The 24,432-nt window shown below is 41.5% G+C and overlaps 1 protein-coding gene across 2 annotated transcripts; it reads right to left on the bottom strand.

Moving 5' to 3' along the window:
* Nucleotides 1-1,096: 1,096 nt before the first annotated feature.
* Nucleotides 1,097-16,643, bottom strand: HAG2 (histone acetyltransferase of the GNAT family 2). Of its 2 annotated transcripts, none has more exons than XM_087388984.1 (10): nucleotides 16,339-16,368; nucleotides 16,130-16,171; nucleotides 11,584-11,721; nucleotides 11,387-11,455; nucleotides 11,218-11,268; nucleotides 11,056-11,129; nucleotides 10,861-10,966; nucleotides 7,572-7,653; nucleotides 2,284-2,441; nucleotides 1,097-2,176 (listed from the first exon to the last, which is right to left on the bottom strand). In XM_087388984.1, the coding sequence occupies exons 3-10, from the start codon at nucleotides 11,689-11,691 to the stop codon at nucleotides 1,463-1,465; spliced, it is 1,362 nt and encodes a 453-aa protein (XP_087245110.1). In that variant the 5' UTR covers nucleotides 11,692-11,721; nucleotides 16,130-16,171; nucleotides 16,339-16,368; the 3' UTR covers nucleotides 1,097-1,462. The 2 variants fall into 2 exon arrangements, with proteins under 2 accessions (XP_087245110.1, XP_087245108.1); XM_087388982.1 differs by having other exon boundaries at nucleotides 1,098-2,176; nucleotides 11,584-11,708; nucleotides 16,339-16,643.
* Nucleotides 16,644-24,432: the final 7,789 nt, after the last annotated feature.

The raw sequence follows: 24,432 nt of genomic DNA, 5'->3' as shown, positions 1-24,432 counted from the left end.
TTCAATTAGATTTCACAAGATGTATTCTTGTATCTCATTGAATCTTCAATCATGCCAAATTGCTTCAATATCTCAGAATGTCTACAAGTGTTGTTCATGAGTCTACAATGGACATGGGTCATCCACATCAAATCTATATTTTCATATGTGATCAATGAGGTTATTAAACTTTTACAATCAAGGTTCAATGTGATTTCAATGTCTTATGAAATGCTCTCATGCATCTTCATAGCTTATACATCTTCTACATGAAGATAAGTTCACTTTGGACCTCCAATCAATTCATTCACTTGTTCAACCAATGAAAATTTTGAATCAAAAGCTTTAATTCTTTTTAGAATTGTTCACCATGGATGCAATAGCAATGGAAACTTATTCAGATTTATGCATCATCAATTTCCTTAAGAGACAATTAATGTTACCCAGGGACACAATCCCAAGACTTCCACCCTAGTTTGGAAATCTCGCAGGGCGACGGACTGCTTTTCATAACTGTCGAAAGCCACAGCAAGCTTGTGCAAACATCTATCGTGATCTTCTTGCAGGGTATTGTAGCTTGCTCTTTAGACTTCCAACAGTCTTTCAAAAAAACAACCCTCACCGTGGCTGCTGCAAATTACAGGCCACATACCTTAGTGTAGAAGGATTGGTTTAGAGCCCTTACAAAGCATAGTTATACTCTACTAAGCTCGCTTCCTCTTGATACTCTCAAGAATTTGGGCACTATAGTAAGAGAACTGCCTTTAATTGTGCACTCACATCCTCCCCTCCCTTCCCAATTCTACCCATGTCTGTTTCAATTGTTTCCTTTTCCCACTTCTATCTCAAACCTTTGCAATTAAGTCCCATGTTAGTCCAGGAGGCCCCTACACTAGCTACGCAAATCTGTTGCATTCCATAGACTTAAAAGTGCACCATCCCCCCCCTTCCTCCCACAACAAACAAACAAACTTGAAATATGGACTTTAGTTCCTTGTAGCCCTCAACTTTATCTGTACAGTAATGAATAAAAGATTGTGTTTCAAGTACAGGGATCATGTGCCATGTCATTCCAGAGATTGATAATTTTGTACCACCACAATCCCCCATTAATAAAAGAAATTTTATCTTTTAGTATGATTGTGTCAGAGTTACAAGGCTTGAGTTCTCCAGGCATACAAAATCATCCTTAACGTGCACCTTAAGGTTGGATCCACAACCGTGCACATTGAGACCCTGTTGTAAAAGATATCCAATAAATCTTCACCAGACAAATGACTGTAGCAAAGCCTGCAACAGCACAGCTTGCACTCCTACACCTCTCAAATGAATACATGCCAGAAGTAATTTAAAGATAGCTACCTAAACCCGCATTATATGAGCAAGGCACCAGTTTCTCTTTAAATGTCTGCAATCAAGATCCCATTTAGCGTGCCATTGAACTATTTGGAACTCTTAGTAGTAGATATTTGAATCAGAATATCTAGTTCTGAGCAGCAGACTTGGACAGTTGCATAACCTTTGCTACTACTCGTTCTATCTCTTCCTTTCGCTCCTCAATAAACTCCTGCAGTTCCTTTTCAGCATCAGTTTCACCATCAACTGCCAAAGTCTCTTCCACTTGTTTCTGAACTTCTCTGTCCTCATCTGTGGCACCTTGGAGGGAGGTTTTCACTTTGCACATTATAAATGTCTTGGAGCTATCATACTCATTCTCTGTGTCAATAATCTGCTTATTGTCACTTACCTTTGTGTTCTTTGGCTTTCCAAAAAGTTCAACCTTCAAGCGCCATGCAACAAGGTTTCTCAACATACCTTGTGCCTCCATGTCAATCTTAGACAGGTGTAGAGAGAGCAAAACCTCCCAGCACCGATGCAGCTGCGCCTTGCTTATTTTGAAGTTCTTCCTTACTGCTTCAACAAGATTATGTGAAGGCAACCATTCTTCAAAACTTCCATCAAGATTCTGCATCTTGCTGTCTGCTCCTAATCTCTTGAGAAGAGACTGCACTTCAGCATTTGCCGGTTCAAAGGAGAGTATACGTAGCACATCCATGCAGTCTCGTAACTCCTGTAAGCTCTCAGATGGTTCTTCCATGGTCACATCATAGCAATTCCGCTGGAAAGCTGTCTTGTACACTGCCTCTAGAAGATAAAGGCCATTCTGTTTTCCTTGATATGGAGGAAGCACCATAATCTGCAAAAAACGTCAAAGATATCAGTAGAGATATATCAGAGATATGACAAGTATAGCACACAGCTGAATACATTGCATAAAAAAAGCAAGGTTCACTCGTAACTTGCCTGACTGACACGGAGCCTCGTACTGTCAGGATATTTAAAGAAGTTATACACGGTACAGAAACCAACTACTTTCCAAGGGCTATCAGGTTCACACGATCTCTTCTCCAGATTCACATACACCTCCCATCTTGGATCCTGCTCTTCTATTGGCCTACCAGCTATCACAAAACACACCCACAGTTTTAAAGAAAATATATCCAAGGCCTACCAGTATCACAAAACGCAATCATAGTCATAAAATGACAAACTTTATACAAACCTCTAGAGAAAGTCACAACATATCCAGGAATCCAATGAAAATGTAGCAGGCACATAGAACAAATGACACAAGTGACCTTTTGCAACGGGTGCTTGAAAGGAGACATTCAAAAAACTAGAATTATCTTCAGGATATTTTGACCCAATTTCTCCTTAATTTATAGCTGCCTGAATGAAGGTACCAAATAAGTTCCTTGGTAGGAATGTGAGGGATTCCCCTAGAGCTAGCATATGCAGAAACCACAAGACCACATCTACTCCAAAGATAAACACAGACGCAGCAAAGAACCCAATCAAATCGGTACAGCCCAAACCCAGCAGCTGAATGCTGCACAACCTGCCCCCCTTGCCACAAACTCCTTGAAGTTCAATGGGGGAGTACAAGTGTGCACAACAATTGTAGAAGCAGTGTTATCACCACCCGTCTCACATAAGTGATTCCTTCTTTTACCTTGAACAACTTTTGTAGGTTTGCTTATATGGATACACTTAGTATAATGGGTTTTGCTAATGGAGGCAATGTAGCATATGTAGTAGCCACAAGCCTACACAGCAAGCTTATGTTAAAAGGTTAATTTGAGGCCACCAATAGAGTTTTGAAGCACAAAAGAAGCCACAAGTAGGAATTTGGACCGCAAAATCAACATATAAACAACAAAGAGAATGACAGATGCACAGACTTCTGGGTTAATTACCACAATAGCAAAGACTTCTGGGTGCAAGAGGGTAGCGCTAAGTAAGGCTGTTACATGGGCATGTGTAGTAGGTGCCACATGGGCATATCTCGACATCAAGGGGCTGCTACATGGGCAGCCTGCTGGCTGCCACATAGGCAGCATGAAGAGCTGCACAATGGAGATAAGGAGTGGCTCATGGGGGCATAAGATCCTCGTGGGATCATGAGCAGCACATACAGCCCCAGCCACATAAGTGGAAATGCAAAGTCCATATGGGGCTCATACGGCCATGGAAGGACCAAAACATGACTGACCAGGGAAAAAGTCTGCCACATGGGGGTCGGGTTTGAAAGAACTGGTTAGCCATGTTTACACAGTCCGTCCGCAGCCCTCACAGAAGCTGGCCCTAATTGTGGGTCGGCCCTCAACTTCAGGTCAAGGCAGAAAGAGGGCCAGAAGGGAGGCAGACTGACCAGCCCCCTCTCCATTATATAAATGGACTTTTGTTTGGCATCAAGCAGTAGCCACCTAGAGCTCACACAGAAGCCACTGAAGACCCTTCCGTAGGGCATGTAACAAGGAGCAAGCATCAGTAGAACAGCAGCAGATATGCCTCTTTTGGTCCTAGATCTAAACAGCCCTGTGGCTATAAATGTAAGGATATTGAGGGCAAGGCAACATTCTGTACTATGATCATTTCTTTTGGAGTACGATATGTGCATTCCTTTTGGCTGTCTACTTGGCTGTGTAACATCTCCAGACTTGTCTGGCTTCCCAGGTATACTTGTGTGCACATGTTGTGTGATCTAGAGGAAGTGCGATCCATGGCCACCCATCATTCCACTGCGGGTTTGGCTACAGCAAACAGGCCCCAATATTCTAACAAGCAATCACATCTAAGAGCAGAGGTCCATTCTATGCCGTCGGTAGTGCATTCAAGATGATGCAGTCGGTAGTGCATTCAAGAAGATGCACTGCAGATGCTCAGAAAAGGTCTCAAAGTAGAGGTGTCGATTCCTCCTAGCTCAAGATGATGCCCTGCTTTGGTGCTCAGACAAACAGAGATGTCCATTATTCTCAGCTCATGAAGGTCTGCGACACTATTGGTAACTGATATATGCCTGAAAATTGTGAGAAAAGCTCCATGCTTGCTTATAGCATCTCCCTTTATTCCTTCTTGATGGTTCCACTGGCATACTCATGGTTGGCATAAGCTAGTACGAAGACTCTAGATCTTCTTGAATCAAGGGAACTCCACCCACCTTGAAGATGGCCCTCATCAACTTGCACAGCCATACAAAGTTTGGATAGACGTTTTCTAAAAGTTGGAAACAGAAACATCACAAAGGACTTTAATTTACCAAGCCAAAAAAAGCCGATAAAATGTTAAGACTTTAGGAATTATGGAACATCATACTCAGAATTCAACAAATGAAAGGGCCAAAATAAAAGATCGTGTGGGCCAAACGTCATTGAAAAACAAATCACAACTATCATAAGTCATGCCAGATGTAAACAAATCAATGCTGAAATTTTCAGCAGACATAGCTAGCATGGAAACCTTCACTATATGAAACCTCTTTTACCAACAAAGGTACAACACTTGGCGATAGGACCAGTGTTGTGACATTTGAAGCAGAGGTACTGCTTCTTGTCCTTCACAAAGTTTCCTAAATCCCCACTGCTGCTTCTCAGGAAAGTTTGCAGGATGAGCTGTATTGGTGCAAGTGCAAGGCCACGATTTGCTCGTTATTATTCTTTTGATGATGGCCCTTAAAATTACCATGTGACAATGCACTATGAACCTTTGTTGCCTTGCAACACAATGGTATCAGCATAGGTCTTCGCAAAATGAATTACATCCTCCAATGATGTGAGTTTATTGAGACGAAATTCGTTCAAGTCTTGGGAGACTGCTGTAGTCGAACAATCTCCATACCTGGTCAGAAAACATAACAAACTTGCGATGCAACAAAATAAATTCGTTGTTAAATGCCTCCAATCGTATTTCATCATGACAAGCCTGTTGGCTTTGAAAAAAACCTCCAATTCATAAGTTCTTTCAAGAACTTCTCTGTGAATTTAACTTTAAATTCAGCCCAAGAGAGGTGTTCTTTCAATGTCCTCTTCAACTCCTAGAACAGATTCGAATTGAAGTGTGCATCCCAACGGTTAACCCAAGACTGCCTTTTTTTCTTCTCCCTAGCAAAGGAATCAAGAGAAATTTGTAGATGCGCCTATGGCACAGTGGGCACATATGCTGCAGATTTGTAATCATCTAGTTCATAGAGCTCAGCTGAACCATAAGCTAAGATATGGATGGCTCGAGCAAAGACGGCTAAGGAGGAGGTGATTCATCATGTTGCACACTCCACAGGCACCTGCGGGGGATCCAAAGATGAATCCATAGCAATCAGGGCCATCACAAGAGAATTTCTGGCTGGATTTAGCACCAAGACTCTCAAACCTCACAACAGGGCAAGACACAATGATGGCAAGGAGCTTTGGAGGGGGAGTAGCTAAAGATGGAGTTGAGCAAGCAAGCAGGAATGAACACAAGGGAGCTGTCCACAGGAATGCACAAAGATTTGGTGAGAAGCTGCTGGAAATGGGCGAATTTTTGTCTAATTTGGCCTTAAAAAGCAGCTTCAACAGGGTCGCCCATGCACTCAAAACAAACATGAACCGTCCCTTGATCCTCTGCATGCAAGAAAAGGCTCCATGCAAGCCACAAATCTTCTCAAGCATTAGCCACCTTTGCTTTCCACAAAAAGCCCAAGTAAAAGATTAGGAATTGATGTCCACTGGAGTGTAAAAGCAAAGGATACTATTGTTGAAGTAAAGTACACTTTAAGTGCATACTTTAAGAAAGGTAGTAGCTTTGTAAACAGGCTACCTTTGAGAAGCCTAACCAGAATTCTCTATCCAGAGGCATGACTTCTTCATAAGAGGAAGATTTGTGCCTGCATGCACCAAAATCCAAATCCTTTGCAGACACATCAAGATTCAGGCGAAGAAGGTGAGCCCCAAGATATACAGAGTCAAGTCCTCATGCCGACAAGGAAAAGTACCTGAATTTTGGCGGCAGAGTGGCTCTAATATCAACTGAAATGAGCAGCCAAGGCAAGGGTAGCTAGGCCCAACCTGGATGTGGTCCAAGTTTGATTCTGAACCCATTTCATTAGGAGTTCTGTAATTTCCATTTTAAAACTTAAAAGTAATTTCAATTGCTATCACTTGAACATTAGATATTACCTTCAGCTTGTGCTTCAGATAGTGGAGGAGATCCCGTAGAAGCTCCCCCCAAAATTCAAACACGATGCATTGATAACCGTGCCTTGAAGTAATAAACAGTGAGGACTTGGTGAACAGCCTATGTTTAGTCTTCTAATTTCTTCTAAGTGACAGCACTCTTCAAAGACGATATATACCTAGATGAATCCAGGAACATTCCCAAACTCTAAAAACACAACATATTGCAGTTTCAATCTCACGATAGTCACTCATAAGATTGAAAACCATAAACTCCATTACGCATAGCAGGGACTAGCTAAAATGACATCCCCACTGACGTCATCAGCACCCAGCAATGGGTGTAGACCATAGTATAAAAGTATGCTCTCACACATACAAATCCACACACCCACACATACTTGAGCAACCTTTAATACAAAGTCTTCGTACTGAGTTTCTGTCGGCACTCCGGAGGTGAGGGCAAACTCAGCCATGACGAAGGCTAGCACTAAAGGAGAAGGCTAATCAAAAAGTAGTCCAAAATCCAAAGCGACACTAAGACAACGAGGTGTTGGTAGGGCCGAGGAATTTTATGCTGACTTGTTTTTTTGATATTTGTGACTATGGTGAAGATAGTGATTGTCATAGAAAAGTGATAGACCTGCATCTTCCATTAACAATCTTTAGAAAGAGAAAGAGGGGAGGAGGGGGGAGGGCCGGGAAGGGGAGAGACAGAGAGAGAACAGGTCTACGGACACATAAAGCTTTATCTGCTGGAAGGAATTGGGATGCTTGGTAGCTTGAAAGCAACAAGGAGGAGAACCTGAGAGAAAAAGAGAACAAACAAAAAAGGGGAAAAAAAGAGGGATGTGTGTGTGTGTGTGTGTGTGTGGGCCGGGGGGGGGGGGGGGTTATGCATTGTGCAAGCACAGTGGATGCTTGGTAGCTTGAGAGCAGCAGACTTCCTGACCACAGGCATGTGACATACAAAGGTCATTCAAATATATCCTCAAACCTTATTCCAGTTATGAGCACGATCCCCAAGTTCAGAGCCTCACAAAACTTCCACAGATTTCAACTGGCACTTGGAACAAACGTCAAGCGACAGATCTATCTCACCTTCAATAAACATGAGTACAATAGGTGTCAAGCGTGAATGCCATTCCTTGATTTGGCTTGCACTCAAATCCATCAACAAAATCTGCATTCAAAGAGAGTGCATTGCATTTCCATAAGACTATATGTAAAACAAATTTTCTTATCGCAACCTAACTTCAGAACCTTCAAACGCCAATGTTTTTACATTCCCTAGCACCCCAACTTCAGAGCTAGCAGCTCATAACTACCCTTTCAAAACAGGAAGGATCTTCTAGCAAATGAAGATTATGCAGGCAACCAAATCCTGTAAAAATCAGCAAAAAAACTCTTGAATGTAGCAAGATCACACCTGCGCACAATATAGGCCTGAAGGGCCTACCTATATTGCAAGTTTTGAAATGATATATTAAACTCTATGTCAGCAGGAAGCATGTCAGCCTATCCATCATAATCTATCAAAGTCCTCTCTGAGTCAGCTCATAGCTTACCAAGCCACTTACCAACTTCCTGCCACAAACCCTTTCTCAGTCACATTGTAAGTTAGTCACACTAATACAGCACTTACCAAACTTCTTGCCACAGACCTTCACAGCTCTCTGGGTCTATGGATTACTTCACAAACCCTGCCAAGCTCATGCCCTAACTCTTGGCAATCTATTGGCTAAACCTCTCTTCGCTTCTAGTATCCTTGTGACTAGTGCAAACACATATCTGATAGCAAGACTGCAATGCATGCCTCTTCTGGCCCACCCCATCTTACATGTCACCCCTTCTGGTAGAAATCCCATTGGAGACCTTGTTCATCATGTTCTTGGCTGAAGGAGCCTCATCTCAGTTGCATTTATGGTTCCCAAATGAATGGTAGCCTCATTACCACCCTTTGTACTCCCCCTGACCTTAGCCAACTTGTTGATTCAGTGATGCCTGCCTGCCTGCCTGCCTGCCTGCCTGCCTGCAATGGAATGCTGAAGATAGGTCTGCACAAAAGCAACCCCTGAATCCATACAACGAGCCAGTAAACTGATTCACACTAGTTGTGGTATGCTGCTGCAAAGGTAAGGTTAACTGCATGTCCAAGCATGCAGAAAAAGATTATACAGGGAACAGACGCCCCATATAATACACTAAACATATATGGTCACCTTGTAGGATCTTTTGTTTGATTGCTTCACAAATGAGAGAATGCCAGACACAGTGCACAAAGTAGATACTGCTAAGGGACCTGACTTCTTGAGAGTATTATGGGAATCCAAGACACAACTATGGGCAGATGGCCACAAAGGGCCCAGAAGATCCAGTATCCGAGTTGACTTCCTGCCCCATCACCATACAAAGCTCCCCAAGAACCCATGACAAAAGAACCAGTGGGATGCTAATAATTTCTCCCCAAATCGACAGTCTGCCTCAAAATGTGATGAATACCTAAACCATGACTCTTTCAAGAGGTTAATTCACAGCTCTAACTTGGACTTTTCAAGCAATATGTCACATTGAGGATGGTAATGCAAGCACAACACAAGCCCAACTGATGAAATTACCGATTATTTCCCGATCAAACATTAAAAATGTCAAATCTTTGCTCACTTAATAAGTGTCAATAACGTCAATTGCTCCTCTATCATTTCATGCCAACCAGTTGAAAAGCGTTCATGGGCTAAAAGCGTGCATGGGCTTTCCCACGCATCTTTGGCACCTTAGAAATCATTTTTAACATCAATTGCTCCTCTATCATTTCATGCCAACCAGTTGAAAAGCGTGCATGGGCTTTCCCACGCATCTTTGGCACCTTAGAAATCATTTTTAGCACCAAGACAAACAAATTTTATATGGACAGCCTTCACAAAATTTGTAGACAGCCAAAGGCTGACTTTGATCGGCACACATTGTGGTCCGGAAACTAAAATGTCGAAGCTGAAATCTCATCCTTCAATTTAAGCGACATGCATTGTCTCCATCGTGAGCGTATTGAATGCGAGTATTCTGTTGAACTCATATACTCTAAAGATAGTTTACAATTATGATATGTTTTTAAGACTAAGAATAATCAAACACAGAACTGCCTTTAGGGCCATTAGCCTAGGATGACACAACACATAGCGTCATTCTCGTCACGGACCACCAGTATAAGTATAACATAAGTTTAAAAAAAGTAAATTCAATTTGCTAAGCTCTAAAATGAATTATTGCATGCCATTCCCCAAACCAAAAGTGATCTTGCACCATTGTGCATGTGTCAAAGCATTTCAGGTGTAATGGCAATCTTTCCCCTTTACTCTATGGAGGCAATTCTATCATCGATAGTTGGCTCTACTCATGTCAAGCCCCAAGGAGGGATGAACTCTTGCACATATATCTAGATAAATCCAGGAACATGCCAAAAACTCATCCTCTAAAACACAAAACATAGTGGAGTTAATTGGAACTTGGCACTATTTGAAGTTCACTCCCAAGAAAGGTTCCACCTTCTACAAAACAAAGGCATTCCTATCAAAAGTACATCTTTTTGAAGTACTATAATGGAATTGAATGTTCGATTGCACAATGACAACCTGGGTTGAAAGTTAAGTTTGCAGTCAAAGGTTCCTCCATAAAATCTACAAGAATCAGTCCATACTCGCAAATTTCAAAAAGTAAATCCAAGAAAGGACCTTTTCACATAGAACAACAAATTAAGGATATCCCCTATAGCATTAAAAAATAAAAATCGTACTTGGGAGAGGATGGGAAAAAAAGGATAACCTAAGGGTTCGGATCTCTTGAGAAAAAATGATAACCTAAGGGTTGGTGTCTCTTCATTCAAGCTACGAGTTGATTACTAGTAAAGTATATCTTTCTCTGTTTATATCCCAGCAGCCAAATGTTTACATAATAGTAGCTGCATGACATCATATAACACGTAGTTGGTAGACTGAAGGTTATTTGACTTTGGTAAGCTGCAGAAGCTAATACAGAAGGTGTCTTTTGGATGGCAAATCTGCACAAGTGATCCACATGGTGACCTTGAGTTGACAGGGTTATTCTCTCAGAACTATATGTGCTTGTAATCAATTCTTTCTCCACGAACAACCACTTTTATATAAAGCTTCTTCTAAATCTAACAGCATGTATTTTGGGCGACAGTTGACTGTGTTGCAAGAAAATCTTAACCACCATGAGAAAAATAGGAGGCCCAATTAAGTAAGTCACAAGAGTTCTAAGTTACAGAACACGCCAGCTGTGACCCAGGCTACAGCTCAATTAAAAGTTGTGATGCTTTCAAGTAGCAGCCAAAAATACTTTCACAATAAGCTCCAGACTTCAGACCCCTTACCTCCTTATTGACATCGCGAGTCCCATCATCAACTTTTATCCACGACTGACCGTCCTCTGTCTTCCTCCAAGAGGCAAGCCTTTTTCCACAGTGGTGGATAACATCACTGCACTTACAATAATGTATCAGAATGATATAACAAAGGACTAGCATATGAATTGTAGATTAATGATCAAAGCCTACCACATGCCATACATGAGTTTATTATTGGAACTCAGGCTTTGGACAAATGTGTCACGTTCCTCTACCAATCCAGCTCCAAAGACCTCCTGAGAAACAAAATATCTCCTTGCATTTGCAAAATGACATGGAAAAGACAAATAAATGTTGAAAACATATTTCACTGATGAAGCCCACCTTGAACACTTTCTTCAAGTCTGTAGTTTTCTGCTTCCCTTGTCCTGAACCCTGTTTAGACCCTCCTGATTGCATTTACGTTATGTTCTAGCGTTACAAAGCACAGTAAACAGACCATGCAAGAAACTAGGCATCAAAGCCATGGACTTGCAAGTTGCAAGAGACTTGCCTGTAATTTTTCACAGTGGTTGATGTCCACATACGCATGAAAAGAGAGGGCATGAAGCCATATTATGATCTGCATTAAGAAGGAACAGAATGAAATCTTCATAATGGATGCCACAGAAAAGTGGAAAATCACATTTGTGTAGCTTGCTGCTCACCAGCGTACATATAAAAACAGAGGCGCACAAAAATATGGATTACCTTAAGATCCTTGTACCCATATATCTTGCCTTCTTCTCCAAAAAATCGCTCGGCAAAATCTGGAGAAAATTCTGAGGCCACGAAATCTGTTCCAGAACCTTCTTGCATTTCTTCAGCTGAGCTTACTGAACATACAACCTAACTCAGCATCAGCTAGTATTAAAATGGTGCAGCCAGAATTCCAGAAATTCCCAATGTTCAGCCAGACCTTGAGCTCAAATAAAATAGTGGCTTAAAGGTCAGGTGTCATTACAGAAATAGCATCTGGCTGTAGTTTAAACTTCTTAAACACTTTAAAGGCCAGTCTTGAAAATTTTTGTATTATTTGGTAAGCAAAAAATTGGACATTGTAACACTGCAGAGCTTTAAATTTACAGACTCTGAAAGGTGCAGACATTGTCGCACATATCTCAAATAGACTCAAAATATTTAGACAACCATCATGAAAGGTTTGTGAGAAATGGTTTTCTGTGTATTTGCTGAAAGATTTCATTGCACGGCAGTGTTGCTAATATTAGTGTGCAAACAAAATATCAGAGAGGAACATACATAAGGCTGCCAGAGCATGTAACCCTGGATATTTTATTCTACCAGATACCTGTCTTGCGTGATACTCTGATAAAAGTGGCTGGAAGCGAGATCTAATGTACTCATTCGATAAAGCTTGGCGAGAGCTTTACACTGATATATAGCATGTATCCGTGCATTCTCCATGGTTAGAGACTAAAAGGTTATTGTGGTCCATTTTGTCTTACGCTCAGACTATTAGCTATCACGGAATTCTACTTATCCCAAGAAATAAAGAGAAATATTTTACGTTGACTCTGGTCAGAGAGAGTTGACTTTGATCAACTAGAGAAAGTTTCCATTTCAGTTATTTGTTTTTTAATGGCTTCCATTTGGACTGATCTCATTTTTACTATTCGGAGTCAATGGGAGAGATGCATTGAGACCTCTGCACTTGCTTGAGAGAGATGGATAGCATTCATGAGGACCTAGGAACATTCCTTGTTTTTTCATTTTACTATACTTGGGATGATGTGGGATTATAGACCACCCCCATGGTTGTTTATTCATATTAGTTCTCGCCTCTGGTTTTATGTTTCGAATGAAATAAATTAATTTACTGCAAATATATATATATATATAAACTAAACTGAAATCATGAAGTCTTAATCCCTCAAAAATTCATATGAGAATTCAAGAAAGGTGATACACCTTCTCATGTGTGCAATAAAAGAAGATTCTGGACCAGTGGCCAGCATTCAAGAAAGAGAAAGGACTAATGTGTGCAAAGCTCTTAGTTTGTTTGCAAGAAGGGTGAGCTTATCTGTAATATACCTTGATAGACCAAATAAGTCAGCCGATGGGTGGAGGAGGGGAAATATGCAGTGCCACACAGCTCATAGGAAACCAGTGGGCTGCTAGGTAGCCAGGCCAGTTAATCAGCAAGGTGTCAGGCAAGCAATGGCAATCGAAGTGCCAGTCACACGAGGCGCAGAGGACAATTGTAAAGTCCAAACATTCAGCCCAGAATGGAAGGGGATTTAACCCAGAAAAAGGACCTCACTCTCTCATTCATGGCCTTGGCAATCACGAAGTGCACAAAGAATACAACTGTTTGCCACTAGGTCTGGAATACAACTAAGACGGAATGAAAAAAACGGCTGTCACTAATCTAAGGCTTGCTCCTCAATGAAGAGATTGAACTGCTGCATGCTAAAGTCTGACTGTTGGTGCTCCTTACAGCTGTGGAACTGCTGTTAGTTGATGAATGCTAGTAGGCGGCTATTGTAGGCTACACACAACTGGACAATGCTCAGAAGCGGTAGCGCCTGGAATTATGCGTGTGGTACATGCCTCAAGCCCCCACATATTCTCCAAGAGGTTGTTATGTCCATAACAAGGCTAAACAAGGCCTAACCAAAAGTTTAGGGTCAAGGCTGCTGAGCTCGCATGGATGAGGTTTAGATCCAATGGACGAGAGTTGATCCATTAAAGGCGAAGTGAAAGTAAGCTATTATGGGAAAAGCATGGCTCAAAGGAAAAGCAGAGCCTTTTGTGAAAAGCACCACATGCATAATTCCAGGCACTGCCATTAGGGCTTATTGCTAAAGATAGCTAGGCTAGGCCTATAAATATAAGCCTAGGACTTTGTATTGGATTGTCTTGAGCATCCTAGAGATGGATGTCTCATGTGGATGTTAGACCTGTTGCCTAGGGAGCTGTAGCTAGGGGAAGGGTCATGTGGTATGATCTAACCATGATCTTGGCAAGCAAACATGGTAATCTACTTAGGGTGGCTTGAAATACTGAACTTACAGCTGGGAGGCAAGCAAAGATGCATGATTTGACTATGATGCTGGCAAGCTAGCATGGTAATCCAGACCTCAAGCTCAAGGGTGGCTTGAAGTATTGGGCCTACAGCTAGAAGAGGAGCTGCTAGCTCAACCCTAAGGGATTTCCAGATGTATGTTTAATTAGAATATGATTCTTGCCAAACTACTACACCCCATCAAGGTAGATGTGACTTGGCCTATCAAAAAGGGTCTCTCAATCGCCTACATGCTATATCAAGCTCAAAAGATTCATAAGCAACCAGTTTTACATGTTTAGTCACCTATGTATGTTCCTAGAAAGACAAGAAATAGCTTGGTTGGCTAATACTTTAACCAACACATGCAAAGGTGAACAAAAAAGTTTGTGCATGAACTCAAGGAACACGCAATGAACGTTTTAAGGATCAGCACATGAAGGCACACCAATAAACGGATGTTGTTGAGTTCCACCCCTACCCAATGACATGTGAACAAATATACATATTACAAGGTGAATTTACTTGAGTTTGCTTGTTGGTCTAAGCCATTCTCTCTCCAAGAGTCAATTGCTTAACAATGACATTATGATTCCTTTGCGATCTTGGCTGTGGCCTTTGAGGCTGCACTCAAACACGGTAATGTTTGTCACATACTGTGGACATTCTATTAACACAATTATGTAACCAAATAGCATTCATAGTTGAATAGTTCACTTCTAGCTCTTTGTTTAACTTGTGTATTGACACAATATGTCCAAAAATCTAACAAAAACAAAATTTTCACAACTTGTGTATTGGCACAGCATGCCCCATATCTAACAAAATATAATTTAGGGGAGGAAAAAAAATTGGGCATAATTGATCACTAAGGGGGGATGGGGAGGAGCATGTTAATGAGGGCAATCACCTCAAATCATGTCATGTTGTGTTGGGGCGTGATTAGAAGGGGCTAACCTCATCAATATGCCCTCTCCTCCCAAAGAGAGCCTAATATAGGGACAGAAGGAAATCCTAGCTTAGTGGCTATAGCCCACACATGTTTGCAAGGAGGTTTTTGACGCCTAAAGACCCTTTGGCACGCCCTTTGAGGGTGAAATAAACCCACAACTAGAAGTGGTCGGTTTACTACCATAAGTTGCAAAGCTTACCTTATTTGTTCCAAATGAATCAAGAGGTGCTTGCTTCAATTCGTACAAAGCTATGTTAATTTACATGCATATCTTTTTCTCCTTGCCTTCAACCTCAAACGTAGAAAGCTCATCCATGTGGATGTTTTTCAAAGAGCTATTTTAACGTGCACAATAAATTCAATTGATTCTAGCTTTAAGCATATTCAAAATCTTGTGAAGGTCTAATAACACGGTGACTTCATCTTGCACACATTCTTTATAGGAAGCAACAATTACCCTACAACAAAGATTCAAAATTACTTTAAAAATACAAATGTTTGGAACAAGTTGGCTAGGCCTTAGTGTATGTAACAATTGGCTCTCCAATGTATCCATGCTACATCGATGCATGGCCTCTAGATTGATGATGTACCCTACGTTGGAGAATTACACATCGTGCTGAAGAGGCACAATGTCAAAAGACTCCTATTGGTACGACAATGCATGATAATAAGCATGAAGGTACCACATTAAGGTCCATATCCTGCATGCAAATTAAAACATGCATCTAGCATTCATAAAAGCTAACCCAGAGTGACGCTAATTATTTGACACTATGATGACTTTCCATAGTCAGTCAATGAGAAGCTTCAATAAAAAAATTTAAAAGGTTCTATAACCTTGCATGTCAACTCCTTAATTATCGTTCCCTTCAGCAAAGCGGGGCAAAATTAAAAATGCTAATATGGGCTAGAAAAATCGCTGTGCTGAATAAATTGCAGATATGCCATTGTTTTAGAGATAGCTACGTCACTGAAGTGGTCCAGGTTCTTCTAAAGACGATGATGATTTGAATATCATAGCTCCTAAAACGTGAACTTTTTTTATTCCGGCCGGTTTAATTGCAAATCTCAAAAGACACGTAAGAATCAACAAACGAAGAAACAAAGGAATCGTGCTTGTTAGACAATCCAATCCACAATAGCTTGAGCAAATCTTTAAAGGATACATCCCAATCCAATTGTTTACAAGCTACCAGAGACGGATTATACAGTCCTATTCATAGGAATCGAAGTCCTAAAAAATTGTGGCCTAGAAAGCAAAGAAAAAATCAACTCACCAAGACGTACAGTTATACAGCTACTTGGCTCTACGCCAACGTCTGCATACAATCAAATTCAAAAGAATATCAAACGCTTGTTAAATTGGACACTTCCTGAAACAATTGAACTGCCGAAACCAGCAATCACTTAACGAAGCTAGATTACCGGAATGAAAACCGAAAGTTGGACAGCAGTGGAATATTTTGAAAGATGGAGGGCAACGTACCGATAGAAAAGCCGACCTTGCGCTGACGCTTAGCGGGTTTAGACGGTTCGCCATCGTCTTTCACCCTCGACTTCTGATTGGAACCCATTAGGAGATCGACACAGGCAAGTGAGGAAAAAATGCTGTGGAAGAAAATGGAACCCTAATTTGGAGTTCTTGGCGGGAAAACTTTAAAAAGGATCACATCAAACTCAGGGACATCCTTTCCCATCATCATGCATTGGCCCAGTCTCAGAGGATAGATCGGGCACATGAGAGGTTTCCGTTTGCAATCCGTCAAGGCTAGAGTTGGGCACATGCTAGCTGAAGTCTACCGGAAGCTTGCTCGACCCTGCCAGAGTTAGGGGCACATGTTCAAACTAAAATCCCCTACCAGACCTTACCTGACTGTGCAGTCTGTTTGCATCAGTCAGGCATCTAATTGCCTTTTTTGCCTCAACCTTGCTAAAAGGCCTCCGTGTGCCCAGTGTGAGAGAGCAGACACATATTTTTGTGATTGAAAAAGAGAAGATGTAGATTTGTGTGATTGGACCTATGATGGATGCGATGAGCTTATCCCCAAATGTAACAGTAATCGGTGGCTTTTGGAAAGCTTACGACGACAAAAATTGTAGCTAGGGATGTGATCCAAAATCATGGGCCAAGAGATTGGATGGTCTCAGTCTGCAGATTGGAGGAGGCTAAACAAATCTAAAGACCGTATTAGGAAAAGTGGGAAAATCCTATGAAACCAAATTTGTCTTATGCTACCTCGTATGCAGATCAAGCTTGGTGAACGAGGTCATCCATCCTAGACAAAGGATATTTATTTTGCATGATCACCTCAGAGGGCTTTCCCACGAACCGCTAACTTGGCAAATATGCTAGCATCTTGGCAAGTCATCGGCATAGCCCAGCCTTCGTCCCCATGAGTGCAATGGAGCGCCTACTGCAGAAACCTATTTTGGACGTCGTTTGAAGAGCTGGTAACGTCATTTTGAGCTTCATATTGATTATTTTAAGAGCTAACAACCGCAATGCCCGATGGAGAGGGATTTTTCTTGTCTCTAATGGGGCATTGTAGGTCCTCACTTTCAACATCGAGATTTTTCGAGCCATACATGAGAACTAAAACCTTTATAGTCCACGCACATGAGCATAGTACTATCCTTTTTATCCACCAAAATGATTGGTACCCCCAAGGAGATTCATTGAAGCGAATGTGTCCTATGCAAACATAGTCAAAGAATTGCCTAAAAACTGCCGATGCAAGCAGAGTCAAATTATTGCCTAGCAATGTAATCTTCTTCTTTGAGACTCAATTCGTACAATTGCTTGAAAATGGATGGAGCTCCAAGAAGAAGCTCTATCTTATGGTCCACACCCCGCTACGATGGAAAACCATAAGGTCACTTAAGAAGAAACACATCTGAGAATTTTGCCAACAAACTTTGGGGTAGTTGCAACTCGTCAAAATCCACTCAAGGTCTAATAGGTGTATCTGAATAAAGTGGTCTACAAGAATCTCTAGCAAATGAGTATAATACCCTTGAATTGAGTCCATAATCTTGCTGGGACATCCATAATCAACTTGGCAACATTCTAATTCCATGGAATGAGCTTTCATTTAACAAAGACCGACAGTTCCAATAATTTTAGATAATTGTCAATACTAAAAACTAGATTTTCAGAATGAATTACTTCATTAACACATCAAAAATAACTTTTAAGTGGCATACAAGTACTATCTAATTCGCGCGAGATAGTTGTAAAATCTAATTTAATGAAACAGTGAATCGTAGGGCTCTTGTCACAACAGTGTGTTGAGGTCCTACAGGCTCTTCAACTAGGCATGTAGAGAAATAATCTCATTATGCAACTCCGACTCAGTTTATGGTCTTTCGGTTTCCAAGCGTTGGACGTGATTATGTGAATATGCAATCACAGGTACATTTTGTCATAGCCACCATTGTGTGCCTTATCCTCCTATGCTACGTGAGTTGTGAACCCCTATTTAAATAGTTGAGAGGGTGTGTGAGAAAAGGGGAGGGAAAAGAGGACTAGAGAGACAGCCTATAAGTCTGGGGTTGAGCACCCTTTATAGATTGCATGGGTTTTAACTAACCCTACTTTATGCTATATCAGGCCATTCACATATGGTGTTTCCAACGATGATGAGAATACCAACAATAGTAGTTGGAAGAACTAGATATGGAGGCGAGGTTAGCTGTTTTTCGGCATCCATCTTCTCAACCATATGCAGTGCAATCGCTTCCCTCCGATAGCCCAAACAATTGTTTGTGCCCAATATGCCAGATTTTGTTTGATAACTCAATTGGCTATTATGCTCTGCTTTGTGGCCATAAATTTCATATTTATTGTTGAGTAGATTGCTTGCCAACTATTTGTCCACTTTGGAAAGCCCAACTATCAATGGCATTGTACATGGTGTTGGGCTTAGGGCAGTTGTACCCAGGACCATGACTTTGAACTCTTTACAATATATACGATCTTTATGATGGAAATATATGACTTTGAGGAAATAAGGATGCCATTGTAATGCACACGGTTAAGACGGCCTTAGCTGATGCTAGTATTATGGGCATGAAGTATACTGAAGAGTCTGACTAGTCTAATCTAGGCGTCTGTGTCTGCCTAGAGGTTGAATTCTTGCAGTGTAGGCCACGGGCATGGTAGTTGGCCCATGTTTGTGTTTTTTTTTTTGGGTTAATAAACTCGGCAAGTTTTTTTTGGCTTGCCACCCACGAGGAGGCCTAAGTGAAGGCAACGCTCAAGTAGAAATGAAAATACCTTTTTATTTAATTCATTTTGTTTTTTTTAAGGCCTTTCCAATTCCATGTTTAGAGCACCATGATTTTAGTCTTCGCCTTCCGGCCCCTTCAAACTTCACCAAAACATTTTCCTCCTTTGGGGAAGGCCTTAGTGATGATTTGGTCTTTAAAGGGAAGATTCCTTTTTTTTTTGTTTTTTCGGGTTGTTTGAAATTCCCATTAGTTGCTCCAAACCTTGGCAGAGAGAATTAAAGATTTGGGGTCCCTTTATGACTTTTGGGCCATTTGCATTTACTCCTCTCTCCACACTCCTAATCTCCTTCTTGCTTTTCACTTTCAACGTCCGTGAATTTGGGGCCTCCAATTTAATGCTCACTCTGGGCATTTCACCTCAAGCAGGGGCAGGCTTGATGAATGATAGATATATCATTCACCTTGTTTTTTTTTTGGAATGTTAAGGGGCACCTTCTTTCTATTCTTTAAGGAGAGGTTTCGACGTGGAGTAATTTTGGAGGTTCTAGGAGAGCAAGAGGGAGCTTCGCAGGAGGTTCGGGGGAGGTAGACGGAGGTTCGGGAGGGAGAAGGGTTTCTGGAGCTTTGCGTAGGTCCGAGCCGCCACATGGCGATGAAACAGAGGCGTAGACACATCTCTTGACCAGCTCATAGAGGCGCACACAGACTATGATGCGTAGCAGCACGCTAGACATTATAATCACTAAGCAACTCTATCCTCTTCTCTTCGCTATCACAGTTGTACAAGGACGTCAAGCTAATCGTCTTCGATGAGGTATCGCGATAGGCCAGAACACGTTCATTGCAGCTAACATGCGGATGCGCGACATAAAAGACAACCGTTCGGCGCCATTCGGGAGAGTTGACGTGCTACTGTGCGGAGACATTTGCCAAGCTAGTCCAACAAAAGACAACTGGATCTTCTCTTGTAAGCCTTCAATGCTGGCTGCAAATCCTTGAACCTGACAAGAAAATGCCATTTACTACGAGCTCGACATGCCCATGCGTCAATAGCACAGCAATTTTCTCGACCAGCTGAACTGCTTGCACATAGGTTCACACACCTCCGCTGACATTTTGCTTATCAATACCATGTATTGTCGACACCCCCCGAACAAACACGACATGCCCCACCTTTTTTGCACAAACGCATCTAAAGACGCTCACATTCAAGACATTTTCACGGCTTGCCGACAGAGTCACACTCCATCGAAGCAAGGGACATCAGGCACAAAACATGCAGCAAAATAGTGCGGATCCTGTCAAACCCGAAGTTGTCAGGAGGGCTGCACAAGGAGTTGCTCCTCAAACCTGGCATGATCGTCGAAATGTGCGCTGGCAACCTTGACATACCAGAGGAGCTTGTGAACGGCGCCAATGCAATTTTTAGATTCGCGACAAAGGAAACAGATCCTCCTATTGCTTGGATTGAATTCACAAACACAGCAACAGGCAGACGGACACGATTGAAATACCACTTCCTCTTCAAAAAGGAAACTCCCAGGATTATAGTAATGACTCGTACGTATGAGTGGGAAAGAAGTCAAGCAAGCATATCACAATGTCATGATTGTTCGGGTGCAATGACTTAAAAGCTGTGTGTTTTTGTTCATCAAAAGCTTCTATGTCAAATTGCTCATCCATTGGACAAATGAAAAATTATCTTCTTCCCTATTGTCGCAAGTTCAAAGAATAAACAGCTTACAATCCCTGACAGACAAAGCCACAAATGTATTGCAAACACCAAGCAAGTACAATAGCCTCTTTACGCGTTCGGCTCGAATGCAACCAAGTGATCGGAGTTGTTAATAGTGAAGCTTCTAGTAGGATCGATGCCGAGCAGTACGTTCAGAACAGTCTCGATGTACAACTCGAGGAAAGGCGCTTGCAGACAGAGCAGGTTGTCGACTTGCATGCCACGGAGGGTCACCGAGATGTTTGCACCATTGCGACCATAAATACACCCTTTCAAGAGAGGAACCTTGGAGATGAATTGGATAGACTTGCAAGTGAAGCAAAAGGGGCGACCTAGGTCACGATTGACTCGCTTGCTGCCACAAGACCCGCATTGGAACTCCACAAGCTGTGCATTCAGATTCGTGAAACGTAGAAAGCTGAGACCTACAGGTTAAAAAGCCAAGAAAAGTTAGCAAATGATTTTTCTAGAAACAATAGTTTGAGTCAATGCCCATATCTAAGTTTGGATACTTGCGCCATGACTACTTCCTGGAGCTCCATCTTCTTGCCACCGTCTAAAATCTCTGCCAGTATGCTGCCAAGGTGTTTTTTAATGTCATGAAGGAGACATTTTGGAGTGTGTACACCACAATCCCATCCTCATTGTACTCTTGCACCAAGCGTGTGAGGATGCTCTTGCGTTCACCTACAAAAGCGAGCTATTACAGAGACAAAGGATTCAGCCATGAGCGTTGCAATTCGATGAAAGTGCTTCGACAAAGAACATCTACCTGAGACGAGGTCGATGGAATTTTCCAAAATAAGAAGGGTTTACTAAGCAACATTTGTCTAATGCGAGGAACTTACAACGGAACGGTCTTCATCACGTGGCCCGTTAGCAATGATCAACTGATCTACTGCAGCACCGTCTCCATCGACCTTTATGATCACAACACTTATTGTGCCCATGAAAGTGGAATTTGTTCCAAGTTTCATCCTTAGATTCCAAGCTACATTGCGCGCAAACTCTGCTATGGTTGTCATTCACAAAGTTGATAGTCCCCTCAAACTCCTCCCCCTTAACCACCACGAGTGTAGTTGCATCCACATACAAAGAGTAGTACGTGCTCCCTCCTTCGCCTGTGCCCTTGCTACTAACTATCGCTCCCTCGATCTTGTAGAAAGAGTCCTGGATGAGAACATCCTTGTATTGCTGGATAAAGGAGTGGGGGACAACTAAAGTAATCATCTCACAATTGTGTTGGTCCGTGAAGTTTGCAAGTAGACGCATGTCATACTTGGCTTCTTTGCCTTGAAAGTACCATACTTCACGAGGAGCTTGCCCTCAAAAGTGAACCTATGCGTGATCGCGTCTGTGATTTCAGTGATGTGCAGTACAGGCAAAGCATTCCCACCCACTATGAACCTCCCATTTGTGGTTACTAGAGCTCTATGGTCCGTTCCTACATCCTTTGCTGGGTTTGAAGTTGCCTCATTTGGATCAAGGAGTTCCCCTAGCTCATTGCATGTGTCTTTCTTAGTGGAAAATGCTTTGTTTGCTGCACCAAGTGGCAAAATGCTTGGTTTAAAGACCATTGAATTTCAATATTATTCATCTTCACAAATTCTTTACTTGTTCGTTCTTTTTTTGCTTCTTATTAATAATAAAACATTCCAATTATTGGCTTAAGAAATTGTAATTGCCCATGACAGATATACAAAAAAATGCCAATCGCAAGTGAATACAAAAAATTGTCAGAATAACAAAATATTCCAATTACTGAGTTCAAAAATTGTAATTGTCCATGATAGATCTACAACAAATGCCACTCGCAATTTAACACAAGAAACTATCCAAAGAAGACATGCATTTGCCAACAACACAGACACATTTCATGCAGTCACAACAAACAAAGCAAGCCCAACAAAAAAGCAGTTGCATTACACATTTATAGAAAAGAAGGCACCTAATTGCATCTCTGTTTCGTGAACAAACAACAAAAACAATCATTCACGGAAAACGAAGGCAGAGCAGTTGTTGCGTTATACTTTGTCTCCAATTGTTTCACAGTAGAGAGAACCCAACAATGGGGTGGTAATGAGGTGCCCACAACTATCATGTAATGAAGGGACGATGAAAAACGATAATAGTATACGCTAAATTCCAGTGTAATTGTTTTGCAGCAGAGATGTGCATGTAATTATCAGAAGAGAGGCGCTGATAACTGGACCCTAATCAACATGCGAAAAAAGGCAACCAACTACTTTCTAATCAAAACGATTACGTCAAGTTGCCCACCTTCAAGGTACGCTTACTGTGCTACTGCTTGGAATGCGTTCTGCAAGCAACGCTTCATGTCTTTGTTGATTGCTAAACCCTTCAGCAACTCGGACTGTTTGGGCGGTTTAATACCACAAGGTACTAATAATGGAGAATTGAAACTCGACGATGGGACTTTCGATTCTTTCTTGGGTTCAAAGCAAGACAGCACACCAGGTCGCACAATTGCATCTGCTCACACACAACAACCAACCATTAGAAACGAATAGTTTTTTGGACAATAGGAAAGTGTGCAACAGAACCTGAACGACTTGTACCATTCATGGACGACATGGTGTCATCATTAGTGTGTGCCACTGCCTTTCCAGAAGCATGTTTAATCATCTCTGCAAGAGACAGCAAACACGTCTCGGTCAGAAGGCAAGCACAATCACTTCTCGGTCAGAAAGCAAGAATAGAAAGAAAAACGAAAGGACATGAAACAGGGGGGATGAAAAATCAACCCCTGTGGAAAGTATTGTCTCCAGTGTCCATAGATTGGGGTGAGTTGTGCCCACTGCATGAGCACCAAGGTCGCTCTCTCCTGTAAATTCACGCTCCGCCATATCTCTACCAACAACACGATTTTAGAGCATAACACAGAGTACGATTCTAGTGTGGCAAAGCACTCTTTTATAGTGCACCGAGGCATCGAATACCTCCCCCAGGAAAAGCTTGCAGGCATGGCAGATCTGCCGCTTCACGTGCTCTAGACCCTTCGAATAATATTATATTATATATAAGTTTTATAAAAATATAATTTATTGATATATATATTATATTATATTATTATATTATAGATAATTTATGTTATAAATATATAATTTATTTTATATGTACATATATGTATATGATTTTTAAATAGTTCTTTTTTAATATGTTTTAGTCAATTTCTATTTGAGAGAGAGAGAGAGAGAGAGAGAGAGAGAGAGAGAGAGAGATGTGGGGATGGGGCTACCATCAATGCCATGGATCTATTAGTGTGTGTGTGTGTGCACGCGCGTGCGTGCATGTGTGCGTGAGGTTAACCCCCAGCTAGCCCTTGACGGCACCACAAATTTTTAAAAAGAAACATTTATTTAGTGTTTTCTTTCAGGGGAGATGCATATGGATGTGCAAAGATTGGTTTGATAGAAAGATTACAAACTGTACTTTTTTCCCCTTTTTATAATCTTTATTAGATGAATATCTGCCTCTTGGAAAGTCTTTCTTTTTCATAAATTATATGCCATGCCTTGATATTTAGAGAACACTAATCACGCGGGTTACATTTGATTAAGATCTGCTTTCTGTCTACGTGTTCACTTGAAATTT

This window comes from Dipteris shenzhenensis, chromosome 17 (assembly GCF_047967505.1).
Source record: "Dipteris shenzhenensis isolate YYH24624 ecotype China chromosome 17, Dip_SZ_1.0, whole genome shotgun sequence".
Lineage (NCBI taxonomy): Eukaryota > Viridiplantae > Streptophyta > Polypodiopsida > Gleicheniales > Dipteridaceae > Dipteris > Dipteris shenzhenensis.
Note: the sequence above shows the minus strand (reverse complement) of the source record. Positions and strands in the feature narration are given on the sequence as shown.